General features: G+C 34.3%; 1 protein-coding gene across 1 annotated transcript in view; it reads right to left on the bottom strand.

The window, feature by feature from the left end:
* The window catches only part of BANK1 (B cell scaffold protein with ankyrin repeats 1), a 312,609-nt gene that overhangs the window by 180,815 nt on the left and 111,458 nt on the right, over positions 1-20,336 (bottom strand). Inside the window, exon 6 of the mRNA XM_007999400.3 lies at positions 16,797-16,902. Within this exon, the coding sequence (XP_007997591.3) occupies positions 16,797-16,902 (106 nt within the window). The remainder of the gene's footprint in view (positions 1-16,796; positions 16,903-20,336) is intronic.

Genomic DNA, 20,336 nt, shown 5'->3' with positions numbered 1-20,336 from the left:
TGTTCTCAGATAATTTCTTTGAAAGACTGTACATTTTAAATTTTTTGATAGAAATTCTGTATTTTGTTGATCTGTATGCTTAAGATTTGAAAGTTTTGTAAAATTGTAAAAATTGGGTTCTAAAATGATGATATTCTGTCATCCAAAGGATCTGCATGATGAGTTGACAAGAAGTATGAGAAATAAATGGAGCATGTGACCTCAAACCCAGAAGGGACTCATTGCTTACTGAATACCGGAGTGGATGGAATCCACCCTAAAATTAGCAGCAATAATGATAAGAGGAGGAAAAGGAAGAAGAAAACATGGTGGTTAACAAATAGAATTGGAGAGGTAGGGATTTAAGGTACTTAGTGGCAGATTGAGTAAGAGCAGATCAACAGAACAAGGATGTGGCAGGTGGTGCAAGATGCTCTGATTTCAGAAAAAGAGTCTTTGAGAACACACTATGAAGTGCCGTCTTATCTAGGGCTTTGGGCTAGAATGGCCAGAGAGAAGTAGGCAATGAGTAAAAGAGGGTTGAAGCAGGACTTAAGGCCACAGACGAAGAGCCTGGGAGCTTGGAGTCCACGTGTGGAGGTAATTCTAGGAAGCAAAGGGAGATGTGAAGTGTTTGTTAGAAGTTCCTAGAATTGATATCAACTAAAATTAAATCTCACAATATTTAAATACGTTTATTTTCCATTTTCCACTAGAAAACCCAGATAATGTTGAGGTAATAAAAAGAGCTGGACAGTTTCATGTTTACCCCAATCCATCCAATCTGTAGCTAAACCCTGGTTCAAGTCAGAAGCCTCTAAAAATTTTATTTCTATACAAATGTGCTTGCATTCTTTTCCTCTATATTCATTAGAAAAAAATTCCTCTTGAAAATTACCAACTTTGTCTCTGCTGTGTCTTGACAAGACAATAACCAAGAACCAGGAAAAGACCCAGGAAAAGGTGAACAGTAAAAGTGCACAAACCAGATGGGCTGGGTTGGGATCAGATGGTTGGGCACTCTAGTACAGAGTCAGGCCTTACAGGTAGAATGCTACCTACTGGCCTTTATTTAGATGGGTCTCACATGGACATTCAAGAAATTAGGGCCACAAAGCAGTAAATCAATGTGTCTGGCAAGGAAACTTTACTTCATTAGTAAGGACTATTTCAGCATTTTAAAAGGAATTCCTTTTAGTCTTGAGCATTGGAGTTGTTCTTTTAAAATATTAAATGATTTGATAAAATGCACAAAGGCAAGGAGGTAAATCTAAGAAATCTCATGGGCAGTAAAAGGAGTGGGTAGAACTTAAGATGCCTTTGGAAGCACTGTCATATACGTATTATAGAGACAAAAGGAAAATGGAATATAGAATGATTAGGGAAGCCCCAAGTGCCAACCTGCTCTGCATATTTCAGACGTGCCAATATTTATGTTTTATAAATATTTATTTATATATTTATATCTATTACATATATATTTAATAATTTAATCTATGTATTCAATACATATTTTATATATTTATGTTATAGAGATATTACAGATAACACATATTTCTATCAACCTATCTCTATCTATCTTTCAACACACACATATATACACACATTTTATTGATTTCTCTTGAGAACCCTGACCAGTACAGTGAGGAAGATGCTGTGGCAGCTTTGGTAAACCATAACTTACAGAAAGAAGGCATAAAAACAAGTTCTACATCTAAGTCTCTTTCCTTTTCAGAATAATGCAATGTGAGTTTTCAAACTTGAACATTTTTTAAAATAACTATTTGGTAATGGCAGAATCCAGTAAGCAAATGAGTCCTTTCAGAAAGGGGAGGGAGGTGTTCTTAGGGTGGATTAATAATAGGGTGTGGTATACAGTGGTTTCTGAACCTCTCAAGAATTTCAAAGAATTTCAGACGTTTGAGGACCGTTACTGCATAACAACTGCAAAAGAAAGAGGGAGTTTCCTAAGTCGTAACTTATTCAAGACATTAATTAAAAAGCCATTTGGCCCCACCTCCCCTCTGTGTGTGTGTGTGTGTTTGTGTGTGTGTGTGTGTGTGTTTCTAATTGAGGCCAACCCATGCAAACATTTTCTTAATTAAAATAAATGGATATTAGAGAGCCTATTTCCTGTTATCAGTTACTAATAGATACTATTTATGTTTCTTTTCCTAACTCTATGATATAATTATAGATGCCTATTACTGTTGACCCTGAAAAACCTACAATTTGTGTGTTGGCCCAGAGCAGACAAACATATGTGCCTTGGTACTTGAGCACAGACAGTTCAGTGCAGCATATTCAGAAGGCACACATGCCAATTTTTCATTCTGCTAATAGCAGATGCCATGAATAAGAACAACAAAATAAAATGAAAAAAAAAAATGACAATCTAAATTAGTGCCTTAGTCCAACGAAGAAGAATCATTTTATTTGGGGAGCTCAAATGTTACTAATTTGTATCTATTGATACCAGGGTTTTATTTCAGTCTATGGTTCACTTGGTTACCATTAGCTAAGTAATTAATATAATAAATTTTTATTGAGCACTAGAAATTCTTCTAGGGACTGGGAATTAATCTGTGAACCCAATAGGGTTTCCTCTTAAAGGGCAGTATTTACCCATAAAGACAAAATGGCTGATATGAAGGAAATCATATACTACGAAACAAAAATTACAATGTTTCTAGGATTGCAAAAATAATGAAAAGAGTATCTGAGGTTATTTCAAACTTGTCGTTATACGTTATTCATTATAATAGTAATTTATATAATTAGGCAGAAAAACTTGAGAACCTTCCTTTAAATTTAAGATAATCTTCCCTATAAAGTTTCCTCTGACTGTCCTCTTTCTTTTGTGCTCCCACGACACCCTGAGCTCCTGCTCACTATAGGGTACCGGGGCACAGTCGTCCAGGGACTAGCAAAGTGGCCACTGGAGCTAGGCTGCCTGGATCCAAGTCCCAGCTCTGCCACTTACCATCTGGGCAAAGTATGCAACTTCTCATCCGTAAAGTGAAGATTAAAATGGTACCTACCTCAGGATCATTGTGAAGAAGTAAATGACAGTGTAAGTAAAGTGCTTAGACCTGTTTGACAGAGTAAGCAAAACTCATGTTAAGTGCTATGCGTAGGGCACACACTGTATTCATGACACTTATTTTTGTAGTTTCGTTTTCTCATTCATTGGCTTCTGTGCCCTCTGAGAGTGTGGGCTGTGTCCTGTTTATCCCACATTCTTCTACCTTCCTTCAGTATCTAGAATACCTACTATGAAGTGGAGTACATTAAACTTTTTGTAAGCATTTCTGAGTTTTTTTTTTTTAAATAATGGTATGGGAAAACATATTTTTAGATGAACAGTCACTCTAAGACTACTTCATTCTGCATTCATGATTTTTTTTTTTTTCTGAGATGGAGTCTAGCTCTGTTGCTCAGGCTGCAGTGCAATGGCGCAATCTCGGCTCACAGCAACCTCTGCCTCCCGGGTTCGAGAGATTCTCCTGTCTCAGCCTCCTGAGTGGCTGGGATTACAGGCATGCACCATCACACCAGGCTAATTTTTCTATTTTTAGTAGAGACGGGGTTTCTCCATGTTGGTCAGGCTGGTCTTGAACTCCCGACCTCAGGTGATCCACCTACCTCGGCCTTCCAAAGTGCTAGGATTACAGGCATGAGCCATCGCGCCCGGCCTCTGCACCCATGATTTTAATTCAAAGACACAGAGTAATGGAATAAAAAATCTATCTTGACTTTAATTTGATTTATGTCAATTTGATTTATGTACATAAAAATGATGCCAATCAATTACTGTTCACTCAGTGGTTCTCACTGGTGATTCACAGAGGAGTAGAATCAGCATCATATAAAAATTTGTGAGAAATGTAAATTCTTTTACCCAATGCAGACCTACTGTATCAGAAATTTGAAGAGAGATGGCAGCAATCTGAATTTTAACATATCCTTCAAGCGACTCTGAAGCCTGCTAAAGATTGAGAACCATGGCATTAAATAAAAGAAAGAATAGGGGCTTGGTTCTAATAATTAAACAAAAGTGGATAGACAAGAAAATTGGGGTTAACCTCACAGAGAGCTACATAAAACTGCAAAGTGTACAAAGTAGTGGACTTTCTCTCCATTCTGTTCACAGTTTCTGTAAAAAACTTCCCTCTTCTGTCATGGTTTACATATTTTAAAATACATTTTCAGTACAGTAAATGGAAAATACTACAATAGAAGTGAAAATTATGTGTATTATATTTGCCCCATATCTTTTTTACATTTTATGAAGGTATGATTGACAAATAAAAATTGTATATATTCAGTGTGTACAATGTGATATTTTGATATATGTACACATTGTAAAATGATTACCACAATAAAGACAATTAACATACCCATCACCTCATACATTTATCATTTTCTGTTGTCTGTAGTGAGAACACTTGAGATCTACTCTTTTAGTACATTTCAAGATACATTATTATTAGCCACAGTCACCATGCTGGGCATTAGATCTCCAGTACTTATTCATCTTACAACTGAAGGTTTGTGTCCTTTGACCAATATCTCCTCTTTTCTCCCATCCCTGAAGCCCCTTAATACCACCATTTTACTCTCCGTAAGTTTGACTTTTTAAAGATTCTAATATAGATGAGGTAATCATGTAGTATTTGTTTTCTGTGTCTGATTTAACTCACTTAGCACACTGCCCTTCCGGTCTGTCCATGTTGTTTCAAACGGCAGCATTTCCTTTTTTTAAAGGTGGGATAAGATTCATTTGTAGATGTATACCACATTTTCTTTATTCATTCATCCATCAAAGGACAATCACATTGTTCCCATATTTTGGCTACTGTGAACAATGCTGCGATGAATATGGGGGTGCAGATATGTCTTCAAGGCAGTGATTTTATTTCCTTTGAATATGTACCCAAAAGTTGCATTGATGGATCATACTACAGTTCTATTTTTATTTTTTATGATGGGCAAACATTGGAACATTTTTAAAATTAACTTATTTATAACTGACACATAATTATACATTTTTATAAGGTACAGTGTATGTTTCAATGCACACATACATTGTATAATGGTCAAATCAGGATAATCATTTCCATCACTTTTCATTAATCATTTCTTTGTGATGATATTCAAAATATTCTCTTATAGGTATCTATAAATATACACTACATTATTATTTGCTATAGCCACCCTACTGTGTAATTGAGCACCAAAACTTATTCTTCCTGTCTAACTGTAACTTTGTACCCATCAACCAATCACCCCTAATTTCCCTGCCCTCTCCCATCTGCAGCCCCTGGTAACCACTATCCTACTCTCTACTTTCATGAAATCAACTTTTTAAGGTTTTATGTATGAGTGAGATCATGCTGTGTTTGTCTTTCTGTGCCTGGATTATTCCACTTAAAATAATGTCCTTCAGGTTCTTCTGTTTTTGCAAATGACAGGATGTTATTCTGTTTTACACTTGAAGAGTATTCCATTGTGATATATAACACATTTTGTTTATCCATTCATTTGTAGTCGGGTATTTACGTTGATTCCACATCTTAGCTATTGTGAATAATACTGCAATAAACATGGAAGTACAGATATATTTTTAATATACTGATTTAATTTCTTTTGGATATATATCCAGTAATTCGATTGCTGGATTATATAGTAGTTTTATTTTAAATTTTTTGAGGAACTTCAAGACTCTTTTCCATAATGGCTGTACTAATTTATATTCTTATCCACAGTGCATCAGAGTTCCTCTTTTTCCACATTCTTCCCAGCATTTGTTATTTCTTATCTTTGTCATCATAGCCATTCTGATTGGAATGAGGTGGTATTTCATTGTGGTTTTGATTTACATTTCTCTAATGATGAGTGATGTTGAGCATTTTTTCATATATCTGTTGGTGATAGGTAATTGCCATTTCTTCTATTTCTTTTGAAAAACATTACATTGTCTTTTGCCCATTTTGAACTGGATTCACATATATGAATAATAATTATAATTTTCAAGTATAAGTAAACCCAATGTTGTAGCTCAGGGACAAAGCTTAACAGTATGGGTAAAATAAAACACAGACATAAACAAATATATGAAACTATATCCTCTTTACAATGAGCATATTTTAAAACACAAGGAAAGTTTGAAAGTTAATGGAGAAAAAAAGACATAACTGCGCATATAGTAGCTATATATCAAGAAAGCTGAGGTAGCTATAATCATATTTGACAAAAAAAAATTAAGGTAAAAACCATTACTAGAGTTAGAAGGTCATAGTTTCATGATTTTTATGAGGAAGACATAGTTAAACATTTTAGGTGTCTGAAAATACAGGCTCAAAATATATAAAGCATAAAAAGGAAGTGAAGGAATATAAGGAGAAACAAAATCATTATCTTAGGGGCTAATTTTAACATACTTCTCACTGTGGTAGAATAAGGAGATTCAAAATTAATAATGCCATGGAATATTTGAATAAAGCAAGTTTAATATAAAGAAATATGTAAAACATTGTACCTGACAACTAAAGAATGATATTTTTTAATGTACATAAGAAATATTTATTTGGAAGAACTGATCATATGTTGAACTTAAAGCAAAGCTCAATAAATTTCAAAGATGTCAAAAAGTATATAAATGGACAATTATAAAAGGGACCTTTAGAATAACAAAATATCAGATGAAAGTAAAAGGGGAATAAACATCAGTCAAATCTAACTAGGTTAAGTCATCTACTTTAAAAATATTTTAAAATTGCAATCCCAACTAAAGCCCACATCATGCTAACTTCCAAATACCCTTTATACAAAACAAATTGAAAATCACATGCTAAACAATATTTATGATAATTTATTTCTTAGAGAAATATGCAATCAATAGCATTTTTAGAAAAACAGTATTGTTAGAATAATATTTCAACTAAATATTACCCATTATATTGCTACAAAAGTAATTTCCATTTGCATCTTGTAGATAATGATCACAAGCAATATAATTTCTTATAGTCAACCAGGTGTCATGAGTAGATAGAGGACATGCTTATTTTTCAGGTTTCCATCATTGTCAAAAGTTTGTTCTGGGAGAATGTATGAATAATTCTCATCTTTCAAAGTCATCTTTTCAGCTTCCAAGATGACTCAAGTCAGAAACTGATACTTAGCCAGACAGGAATGGCATAAAAGTGGCTGGAAATGGGCCGGGTGCGGTGGCTCACGCCTGTAATCCCAGCACTTTTGGAGGCTGAGGCAGGTAGATCACGAGGTCAGGAGATCGAGACCATCCTAGCTGACACGGTGAAACCCCGTCTCTACTAAAAATAAAAATAAAAAATTAGCCGGGCGTGGTCACAGATGCCTGTAGTCCCAGCTACTGGGAGGCTAAGGCAGGAGAATGGTGTAAACCCGGGAGGCGGAGCTTGCAGTGAGCCCAGATAGCGGCACTGCACTCCAGCCTGGGCGAGAGGGCAAGACTCCGTCTCAATTAAAAAAAAAAAAAAAAAAAAAAAAAAGTGGCTGGCGATAATGTAGCCAACTACTTCAGCCTTCAAGGCTTGTCTGCTCTTTATCATCTGTCTCTTGATGCTGGTGTTCTCCCACTTTTTGAGTTCTTTGCCTAATCTGTTACTTTTTTTGATGCATCTGCTATTCTGTCCTTTGTATTTCACATGGACTTGTTCACAATTTGTCCCATAGCTTCTAATCATACCTTTCCCAATATTTATGCATCTTAACTCAGTCTTATTTATCTGATACAAACTCTGGAGATGCTTAAAATAAGGAAAGAGTATACAGCAAATGAAACTGCGGTTCACTACATTGGAAAATGAGCAAAAAAGCAGTCAATTTAAATTTTACATAGACCTGTTCTACGTTTTATCTGGATAGCTCTTCTTCCTCTCCACTCATTAACATTTTGCATTGTCTCAATCAGTCTGCATTCCCATCTGTTTGTAGATATTTTGTGGCTTGATATGTTTGGGGTACATAGTGAATCAGAATATTAATTCTTTATCTTCCCAGGCATTTGCTCTGTAAATAATACCTATTGATACTGAGTTTCACTAGAAACCAATATATCTACATTATTTTCATGGCACAAAGAATTGGGAGTACCTAGATCCATGGGGGTACATTTCTAGCATTAATGGATGGTGTTGTGTATATCACAAGTTATTTTGTGGCTTTTTTTCACTTCTCTCTGGAGAAGGACATGACACGGTTGATCATATTCTTCTCTCAGAAACATTATCTTCAGTTGGCTTTTAAGAGACCTTCAGTGACTGCTGCTTCTCAGTCTCTTTATGGAAATTTCTCTCCTAGTCCTCTAAATACAACAGTGTGTAGGACTCAGACCTTTGCCCTGCTCTGCACTCTCTGCAGAATAATCTCATTCAGGCTATGGCTGTGAATATCACATACGAGCTCCTTCCTGGGTGTTTGACTTATATACTTAATACCAACCAATTTATTATATTTTAATTAACATAGCCAAACTAGAACTTTTGATCACACTGTCAAAACAGTGTCATCACACTGTCAAAACTATTCTTGCCATAGTACCTCTATTTCAGTTAACAGCATTGATATCTATTTTATTTATATTTTTATAAACATGTATTTAGTTACACACAGACCAGTCCTCTCTTTCTTTCACCTACAATCTATCAGCACGTCCCACAATCCTTACTTTCAAATATCTACCAAGCTCAAGCAAGTCTCATCACTTCCACTGCTACCACCCAGGTGACAGCCACCTTCAAGACTCCTGCCACTACTAGGACAGTCTCCTATCTGGTGTCCCTGTTTCCATTTTTACACACCATAATCTATTCTCTGCCTAACAGCAAGAGTAATATTTTGTCTTATGTAATTAGATGATATTAAGTGATGTGTAAAATCTTCACGTGGCTTTTCATCACTTACTAACTCTCTATCCTCTTACTTTATTTTTCTCATAACCCTTATCACTATTTGCAATGGTCTTATTTTGTTGCTACTGTTTTATTACTCTGTTACTCTCAATGACTTAAATAAAAGTTTTATGAAGAAGAACTTTCCTATACAGGCCGCCTGTTCCTGGAGCACCTAGAATAGTGGCACTTAGTTTGCACTTGTTACATAAATGAATAAATAAGATCACTTAATAATCTTTCACATCAAGGTGCTTCTAATTGGGAGAAAATACTATGTCCACAGGCTTACCTTTTTCATCTATAATTACAGAGTCCTCTACTTTTTCAGAACATGTGTTGTTATGGTAATGGAAATGAGCTGAGAGGGGATTATAAAGGTCACTGAAAATTGGAGAAGGGCTTATCATTCCTAAATGCTTGTTCCTTAAAGCTGGACTCAGGATAGCACATTGCCTGTGATCCGCAGTGTTAGGTTGCATCCTGAGGCCAGATTTACTTGACTCTGTAACAATGTCCTGTCTTCTCTATCTATGCTTCTTGTATACTCAGGCCAGAGGTAATTCCTTGTCTACGGAGTGATTCTAGGATGAAGAAGGCCAAATTCTCATCCTGGTATCAACCTTGTTGTTTATTTTTTTTCCTTCTTTCTCTCCCTTCTTTCTCTCCCTTCTTTTTTCCTTCCTGTTTTGTACTCACAGACTCCAACCACAGTATGTTTGTAAGCATACCTTTTCAAACTTCACATTTGGGGAAATATAGAATCTTTGAAGAAACACCATAAACGTGAATAACAATAGTACAATTTTGGAAAAATCTTTTTTTGGTTACTCAGGTAAAAAAAATTTGAAAGATTCAAACTGGCTGTTTTATTTTATATTATTTGATTCAAACAGAAGCATCAGTTCATAAAATTAGCTTGAGAATATGCTAAACTTATTATTGGCAAGAGGTGAAAATTTGTACTTGTGGGTTGTATTAGCAAAAAAAAAAATGGAGTGGAAAAATCTATAATTTAACAGTCAATTTACATGCCAAATCTCCAATTTAATCACTAGAAGTTTTTATAATGTCTTATGTATACATCAATCCCTAATTTAGTGTATTTACTTAATGATGATGTGTTTGTGACTAATTTGAAATGAATTTACATGATTACATTTTTCCCTACCATCTATTACTTTTCATCCTGGAAAAAATACTCTTGTGCATTTTTTTTTTCTTTTACATTGATTTCTTCACAGCTTCCGATTTTCTTCTCAGGTGGTTTAAAATGCAAACGGAATAGGTCACTAAAACTTCATGCTTTGCAAAATTCATATACTGGAAAAATATCTCAAAAAAGTTTCTTATAAATATCTCCTCAGTGTTGATTTTATCTTTTCCTAATTTTCTTTTCAGAGAGTAGTAATTCCTCACTTGTTAAAAGTCTTCTTTCTCTGTAGAGCCATGATACATTATATAATATTTGGTTCCATCCCACAAATATCAAAGAAAGGGGCAGCCATCAATGATTTAAAAACGTAATTTTAAAATAAGATTTTTGTTGTTAACAAAACTCTAAGATAATTAGGAATAAATGTAACAAAGATTGTCAAAAGTTTTATAAAATACAATATTTTTTGAAAGTTGTAAACAGACCCAAATAAAGTATCATGCTTTTTTTTTTTACCATATTAATCTACATTTTTATTTTAATTTTACAGAATTTTTCATGGAAAACTGACATACTGATCTTAAATACCATAGGACAAATAAAGGAAGTGGAACAAAAATCATTTAAAGAAAAAGTAGGGTCCAGCTCTAATACATACCAAGATTTATTATAAACTTTAATCATATGCTCACATAAAATACCATATAAAAGACAAGCCACTAATTAAGTACACATTTGCAAATGTGAAAAACTGACAAATAGTTACTATTTAAAATAGGTACACTGAAAAAGAAAAAAAGCATTTTCAAACTTCAATAAGAAAAGAATAACAACTAATAGAAATAAATGAAGCCTATTAAATGGAAATTCACTAAAGAAAAATCAACTTAATAAACAGAAGATGCTCAACTATGTAATTAAAATATCATTTAAAGAGTGAGATTCTCAACAGCTGTCATATTGGCAAAAATAAATAGCTTTACAGTTCTTAACGTAGAAGAGATGTGGAGCAATGTCACAATACTGCTAGTGAAATTATTAATCAGTGCAAACATTTTTGACAGAAATTTGAAAATATCTAGCACTGTACATATGTACATATGTGTTTAGAACAGACATTTCACCGATACGTAGCTCCATCCCACAGGTATCAAGGAAAGGAGCAGCCACAAATAATTTAAAAATATAATTTTTAAATAAGACTTTTGATGTTAACAAACTCATAAGATAAAGAGGAATAAGTCTAACCAGCGTTTTCAAGGTAATTGTATCGCCTGAGAAATTATTACATATATGCATAGGGTTTCATATGCAAGATTGTTCACTGTAGCATTACTTGCAATGATAAAAAATGTAAAAACAACACTAGTATTTATTAGTAGAACAGATACATATTATGCTGTAATCAACCAAAATAATCCTATAGAACATTTAAAATGATGACCTAGATCTACATATATACATGTATAGATAAAAAATTTATATGAATAAAAAATAAGTTGAAGGAAAAAGTATGATGTAATTTATATAAAATTTACAAAATTGTACAACAATATATGTTAATCATGAAAACAAATACACATAATGAAAGGATGAAGAACTGCACAGGAACGATTGTCAAGAAATTTAATTAAAATGATGGGTTTTTTTTCGAGGTATAGAATCACAAAGTGAAATAGAGAAATTCAACTAGATCCATAATGTTTTATTTGTTAAGAAAAAAGATCTGAAGCAAAGTGTTAAAATCTGACACAGCTACAGGGTGTTCTTTATATTATTGTCTATATTTTTCTGCATGTTTAAATTATTTAATGATATAAAAACACAATCCAATGGACATTTAGTTCTCTTCCACTGAATTAGCAAATGATCTATTTTCTGTGAACCTAAAGATATTACTAGTCCCAGACAAGTCTTCGAGCTACAGTTACCACCACATGATGTACTGAATATCCAGTTCATGCTCCATATTTCAAAGATATATTTGGAGATAATATTCTAAGTTAATAGTTTCACAATCCTGGGTGATCTCTACTGTCCTCTTTCAGATTAAAATATTGCTACCAATTATAAATGAATATATGCTTTGACATGCTTTTCTATAAACTGGCATGGGTTCTACTGAACCAGTTCTTTCTAAGTGAAGGTAGATATTCTGGGAAAAAATAACCTAGTTTAATTTTTTGTAAATTAATTGCCACTTATGACAACTAAACCAGGAACTGTAGCCCCTTTAAAAACAAGCATTTTTTTTTTTTTTTTTGGTATAAATTTGAGGTACAAATGCAATTTTGTTAAATGCGTAGATTGTAAAAAGGAAAAATAAAAACAAGCTAAACTATGTTTTTTTCCTGTCCATGACAGGAGATTCTCTGCATTATCCAGGCTTTGGAAGGACTCTGAAAAGAGTTACGAAAATTCGTGGATCTGCTGCAGTGAGATTTATGAGACTCTGCAGCAGGCTTGAAACTCAGACTAGGTGAGAACTACAGAGGGGCTAAAACAATTGTGTTTGCCTAAGTGTGCTGTTCCACTTCACCATCACACCAAGTCATTTTTTTAATGACAACTCACAGCATGTGTGTTCATATATAAATCTACCACCAAAAGAGAAGTTGCTTAAAATAATATTCATACTTCAAGTGATGTACTCTGGTATTTTCTATTCAAGTACGGTATACATCAGCTCAAAATTGCCTATCACAATCTTTTATATTAACTTCACAGTTGCTGATGATTCACACACTAGAAAGTTGTTCATGAATTAGTTCTATGACTCGCGTGTTCAAAAGTCCTGTATTGCATTAATACATCAAGCTTATTTAGAAACCTGATAACATTCTACTCCTCGAGAGAACTTCTTTGTATGGAAAATTCTTGTCAATGGAAAGCACTAATTTTAAATAAAAAATGAAGCATTACAAGGTAAGAGAACATTAAAGCAAAATGTTATTTGTTACGTACTTTCCCTCTTATTTCCGCCCACCCCTATAATGCAAGAAAACATGAGTGTATTGTGTAAAGAGGAATAAAAAATGACTAAGACATATTGACATGGAATGGTATTTTACTTATTATAAGTGAAGTGGCAGGAAACTAAACCCAGAATTTACCAAAATAACTTTAAAGAGAAGATGGGGTAATAATAAAATTTTTGGTTGATACAGCATTTCACTCTAAACTTTTAAAGAACCATAGGTATCTGCAGGTAATTCCATGACAAATCCTTAGGGTAGGTCAATCTCAATGTATACTTTCACAATTCCTTATGATTATGTTCTCTCAGTGTGACTCAATTTCTCAATTTCCCATAGCTAAGATATAGAGAAATAAATAATAACTGTTTAATAAATAAAATAGTTCACCAAATAATTAGAGACCTGTCCTCAGGGATAGATACCTGGGGTTACACCTGATTCATGGTTTGCTGAATTTACCTCTCAGAATGCCTCTAGTAGGTTCTTCAACAACCCACCATTTCTCTCTCCAATTCCCTTGATTAATATATGTATAAAGGTAACTTAAACCTTATCAGCGTGAACATTATGAAACACAGGTGCAAAGCCTTAAAGACTAGATATTCTGAAGCTGACATTGATCTGAGACTACTGGGTCAAGGAGGCAAGCAAAACCCTAGCTCAGTCATATTCATGTCTTTATTGCATATTCCTTTTTTTTTTTTTTTTTTTTTTTTTCAGACGGAGTCTTGCTCTGTCACCCGGGCTGGAGTGCAGTGGCCGGATCTCAGCTCACTGCAAGCTCCGCCTCCCGGGTTTACGCCATTCTCCTGCCTCAGCCTCCCGAGTAGCGGGGACTACAGGCGCCCGCCACCTCGCCCGGCTAGTTTTTTGTGTTTTTTTTTTTAGTAGAGACGGGGTTTCACTGTGTTAGCCAGGATGGTCTCGATCTCCTGACCTCGTGATCCGCCCGTCTCGGCCTCCCAAAGTGCTGGGATTACAGGCTTGAGCCACCGCGCCCGGCCATTGCATATTCTTATTACATATATTACGGTATTTTGTATTTTAATTAGAAATTAGAGCTTAATGTTATGGAGATTCTTTGGCTCTGTTATATATAGGTTTTATAACATCTGTCATGCAATAATACCCAGCAATAATGCTTCTGAATGAGCTATCTGGATTACAGTAAACTTTTCATTTTTAGCTTTAAAATTTTTTTTAATTTTGTAATTTTTTTCAGATACAAAATTATCATTAAATTATAGTGATGGTTCAAAACTTTCATATACTATTATCTTTATAACATTTGTAAAGAGAGGGTAATTTTTTTTTCTGTGTCAAAATTCAATATAAGGAAGAATTATCTTGCTGGTCTGTAGTACATTGAAGCAATTAGGGGCTAGTAAATTTGACTGCCCATTAAAATCACCTGGGAAACTTTAAAAACTATTGATGGCTGGGACCTACTCCCAGATTAATAAATTGGTTTAGGGTATGGCTTGGGAATAGAATGGTTCAAAAGCTACACAGGTGATTACAATATGCAGCGAAGTTTGAGAACAATTGCTCTAAACTCTTGGTATCTAGTGAGAGGTCTGAGGTATAGCAGCATCAGCTTCACCTGGAAGCTTCTTAAAAGGCAAACACTTAGAATGTACCCCATCCCTGCTGAACCAGATTCACATTTTCAGGGGCTCTGATATAACCCATCCAGAGTTCTCCATCTATAAAAATAAAGGGCCACAATTGTCTCAGCTTTTTTAGCTCTAAAATTCATATTCCACAACCTAAACAGTATACTGAGAGGCAGTTTTAACCTTATCTAGAATTCTTTATGTGTAAAACCAAGAGACCAAAACCATGCCATCTTCTCCATCTCCATAATTTCGATTCCAAAAGCCTAAGCAAATATAATGCTGAGGAAATTTGTAAAACTGTGTCATAATTCCATCTTCATACCATTGTATGCACTTTCTCTTGCCTAGAATTCCTTTCTCCTTTCTCTGTCTTCATCGGTTCCCTAGCTTGAATGAAGGTTGTGATTAGGATCAAATTTCTCAAGATACAAACAATTATAGGAGATGAGGAGATGGGTCAGTTAATAAAGCCATGAGGTGAGGAGTGGTTTGTGGAACAAAAGTTCCTAATTAAGACTTTTGAGATAATTTCCAAATAGAACTAACCTGTTACCCAGCTTGCTTTTTATTCAATTAAGTATACTTTGGAACATCATTCAAGCCAGCAAATACATTTCCAATAACATTAATTTCTGCTGGTTGTATTAATAGATGCACCAAAATTTACATAATCAATTATCTATCTTTAGAAGATTATTTTCATTCTTTTGGTGACTACAATTATTTAAGACCTAGGTAAAATTCCACTTCCTTTTTGAAGCACACCCTGAAAAATAATGTACCATTTATCTAAAATTCTATTGTTAATATAATCACTACCACAAAGTTTATCTCATTGATTTTTCCTGTAAATACATGTCTATTATTTGTTTCTCCAGTTAAACTATGTGTTGTATGTAAAGAATCATATCATGTTCCTTTTCCATTCTCATCTAGTATTTAGTTTTGTAAGTGAATTACATATTGTTAAAATATATATTGGAAACAAAAATAAAATGTCACTAATTTCACAACAGTACTTATTCACAGCTAGCATACCACTGGCTTTTCTTCCTAACGGAACCTCACCATTATGCAGCTTCTTACATATCTAGGTGAATCACAAGAAGCTGTGCCTTGGGACTCCTACTCTTTTCTTACTGCTGTCTTGAAGCCTTCCAGGCTGATGAAAAAACTGCTTTAAATAGCACAGAAACCCTACAGAAAATAAAACCTTGCTCATTAATTTTTAGTATGTCAACATTAGACTTATCATATTCTTTAGCTTCATGTCTGTCATATTCACCATTACATCTCTACTTTAGTGTTTCACACATAGCCGGCATATAAATGAATTATAAACAGTATGTCAAACTACGCAGGAACAAAAAAAAAGTTCTAAAATACAATACTGAGCTCAAGATGACATCTGGAAATATAATTTTTCATGTATAGCTCCTATATATACTTTTCTTGATATCCGTATATTTTTAACCACATATATAATACATAGTTGTTGTAGAAAATACAGATTCAATAAGATGAAACAAGATGTAATATTTGAAATTGCACAACCCAAACACAACTACTGTGAACACTAGCTGCACACCTGTCCAGACCATATGCTGTTAAATGTACATGTACTTTTTTACACAGATGATCACACTCTCTCTGCTACATAGCCTTCCTTTTATTCATGTAAGTATACATCAAAACATCACCCTGGCAAGCAAATAAATTCATAATAATATTAATTTCTGGTGGTTGCATTAATAGATGTATGAAAATAGGTATAATCAATTACTTGTCTTTGTAAAGTATTTCCACTTTTTGGTTATTATAAACAATTATATGATGAATAATTTTTATCATAAATGAAGTTGCCCAAACATTTCCTTAGAGTAAAAGTCAAGAAGTAGGCTTGTTAATTGCAAAAGTTATGTGCATTTTTAAGGCCTGAGATTAAAAAAAAATTACCAAACGAACATTCAGAAGTTTGTACTAATGTACCCTTTCACTAGGAGTCAGGAGTTGTCTAAATTATCTCATCGGCAGAGCAGCTACCTATATTTTTGGTTATAAAATTTATTAAACAGTTACATAGAATGGAATGTGATATAAAAAATAATTGATGCAGTTGGAAAATACTCACATTTGTTTTGAGAGCAAGTTTCAGTTTGAAGAGATTGGAATTCATAATATGGTATCTCATGTTTGAATATGGATGTAAGGACACCATCAAGTTCTTCAATGCCATTCTGTTTTCAAGTGAAAAACAATTTTCACTAGGTTAATTATTTACATAGAAACTAATTTTAGTGCAATTTAATGAAAATTTATTAACTGGAGTAAACAATGGCTAATCTTTAGTAATACTGATAACTTTTCAGAAAGAATAAATCAAAGCATAAGGGCCTTGTCTAAAAACCAATTATTAAGATAACAGAAAAATGGATTCAAGAAATAAAAGTCTGCTTTTGGATAAGAAACTATAACTTTGCTCAAATACAAATTTTAAAAGAGAATTACAGTAGGTCAAGGATAACCATGAAATTTGTTTCAATAATAAATTTTGGTAAAATATATTTTGCAGTTTAATAAATGAAATAATAAAATGAGTCTTTTTCTTTAACTTAAGTATCAAAAGTCAGATGGTCTCAAATTACATTATTGCTGTGTCTAAGTGAGGGAAAATATTTATCTTGGCCTTTCTTTTCCCCTGCAGATACAGAGTAACTATATTCTACTCTATTTCCCTAAGCTAAGCATTTTGGGAGGAGCCATCCAATATTCAAGTGTTCTACAGTCCATGATGTAACCTGTTACAAAGACCAGTATTCTTTTCAAGTTGTGTTTTGTCGTGCTATGACTGGGACCAAATTGCTCAAGACACAGATGTTTATAGCTAAGGAGGTGGGCTAATCAACAAAGTCATGGGATGAGGAGGGAACTGTGGAACAAAAGTTTCTAATTAAGACTTTTGAAAGGATTTCCAAAAATAAAACCAGAAATATTATCAAGATATAGTCACAAATTAAATAACTGGATTGAAAAAAAGACATTTTTGTTCCTTTATTTCTTAATTTTTCAGAATTCTGGGTGCAAGTAATAAAATGGTTTAAGTCTCCCTGGATTTCTTGAAAGTTGTGCTAAGAAGTGTAAAGAAGGAATGAAAAATCCTTTTCTCCACTTATAGCTATGTAACGCAGAACAAAACCCAGCATTCACAAGCATCTAGTAAACACCACAGACTATGCAAAGCCCTTAGCTCTGGAATATATTTTTTAAAAAAAGAAGAGAAAATATGACAACAAACTCTGCCTTCCAAAAATTCAGTAATGTAATCACATATGGGCAATGAAGAGTCCCTGGTACCATGTTGAAAGTCACTATGAGTTAGGTATAGTGTGGACAAAAGGAAACTGCCTCAGTTGCACAAAGAAAGAAATGGCCAGCAAAGGCTTTAAGGAAGACATGCTCCAAATGGAGATGACCATACACATAAGGAGCATTCTAGACTAAACAAACAAACTGCATATAGGCACGCAGGTATCATATGCATGGCCTGGTTAAGGACTCTATGTTCCACAAGAATAGAGAAGAATGAGAGATGAAAAGGAAGTGGGTATTTCTTTTTTTTTTTTTTTTGGTTCAGAAAGTTCATTTATTCATTTGTTCAGCTAACATTCATTTAGGAGCAATTCTAGTCAATGTGTTAGGCACCTGGGCTAAATTATGAAAGTAAAAAATAATGGTTTTTATTTTTTTATTTTATTTTATTTTTTTATTTATTTTATTTTATTTTATTTTTTATTTTTATTATTATACTTTAAGTTCTAGGGTACATGTTCATAACGTGCAGGTTTGTTACATATGTATACTTGTGCCATGTTGCTGTGCTGCACCCATCAACTCGTCAGCACCCATCAACTCGTCATTTACATCAGGTATAACTCCCAGTGCAGTCCCTCCCCCCTCCCCCCTCCCCATGATAGGCCCTGGTGTGTGATGTTCCCCTTCCCGAGTCCAAGTGATCTCATTGTTCAGTTCCCACCTATGAGTGAGAACATGCGGTGTTTGGTTTTCTGTTCTTGTGATAGTTTGCTAAGAATGATGGTTTCCAGCTACATCCATGTCCCTACAAAGGACACAAACTCATCCTTTTTTATGGCTGCATAGTATTCCATGGTGTATATGTGCCACATTTTCTTAATCCAGTCTGTCACTGATGGACATTTGGGTTGATTCCAAGTCTTTGCTATTGTGAATAGTGCTGCAATAAACATACGTGTGCATGTGTCTTTATAGCAGCATGATTTATAATCCTTTGGGTATATACCCAGTAATGGGATGGCTGGGTCATATGGTACTTCTAGTTCTAGATCCTTGAGGAATCGCCATACTGTTTTCCATAATGGTTGAACTAGTTTACAATCCCACCAACAGTGTAAAAGTGTTCCTATTTCTCCACATCCTCTCCAGCACCTGTTGTTTCCTGACTTTTTAATGATTGTCATTCTAACTGGTGTGAGATGGTATCTCATTGTGGTTTTGATTTGCATTTCTCTGATGGCCAGTGATGATGAGCATCTTTTCATGTGTCTGTTGGCTGTATGAATGTCTTCTTTTGAGAAATGTCTGTTCATATCCTTTGACAACTTTTTGATGGGGTTGTTTGTTTTTTTCTTGTAAATTTGTTTGCGTTCTTTGTAGGTTCAGGATATTAGCCCTTTGTCAGATGAGTAGATTGCAAAAATTTTCTCCCATTCTGTAGGTTGCCTGTTCACTCTGATGGTAGTTTCTTTTGCTGTGCAGAAGCTCTTTAGTTTAATGAGATCCCATTTGTCAATTTTGGCTATTGCTGCCATTGCTTTTGGTGTTTTAGACATGAAGTCTTTGCCCATGCCTATGTCCTGAATGGTACTACCTAGGTTTTCCTCTAGGATTTTTATGGTATTAGGTCTAACATTTAAGTCTCTAATCCATCTTGAATTAATTTTCGTATAAGGAGTAAGGAAAGGATCCAGTTTCAGCTTTCTACTTATGGCTAGCCAATTATCCCAGCACCATTTATTAAATAGGGAATCCTTTCCCCATTTCTTGTTTCTCTCAGGTTTGTCAAAGATCAGATGGCTGTAGATGTGTGGTATTATTTCTGAGGACTCTATTCTGTTCCATTGGTCTATATCTCTGTTTTGGTACCAGTACCATGCTGTTTTGGTTACTGTAGCCTTGTAGTATAGTTTGAAGTCAGGTAGCATGATGCCTCCAGCTTTGTTCTTTTGACTTAGGATTGTCTTGGAGATTCGGGGTCTTTTTTGGTTCCATATGAACTTTAAAGCAGTTTTTTCCAATTCTGTGAAGAAACTCATTGGTAGCTTGATGGGGATGGCATTGAATCTATAAATTACCTTGGGCAGTATGGCCATTTTCACGATATTGATTCTTCCTATCCATGAGCATGGTATGTTCTTCCATATGTTTGTGTCCTCTTTTATTTCACTGAGCAGTGGTTTATAGTTCTCCTTGAAGAGGTCCTTTACATCCCTTGTAAGTTGGATTCCTAGGTATTTGATTGTCTTTGAAGCAATTGTAAATGGAAGTTCATTCATGATTTGGCTCTCTGTTTGTCTGTTACAGGTGTATAAGAATGCTTGTGATTTTTGCACATTAATTTTGTATCCTGAGACTT

Source organism: Chlorocebus sabaeus, chromosome 7, assembly GCF_047675955.1.
Source record: "Chlorocebus sabaeus isolate Y175 chromosome 7, mChlSab1.0.hap1, whole genome shotgun sequence".
Lineage (NCBI taxonomy): Eukaryota > Metazoa > Chordata > Mammalia > Primates > Cercopithecidae > Chlorocebus > Chlorocebus sabaeus.
Note: the sequence above shows the minus strand (reverse complement) of the source record. Positions and strands in the feature narration are given on the sequence as shown.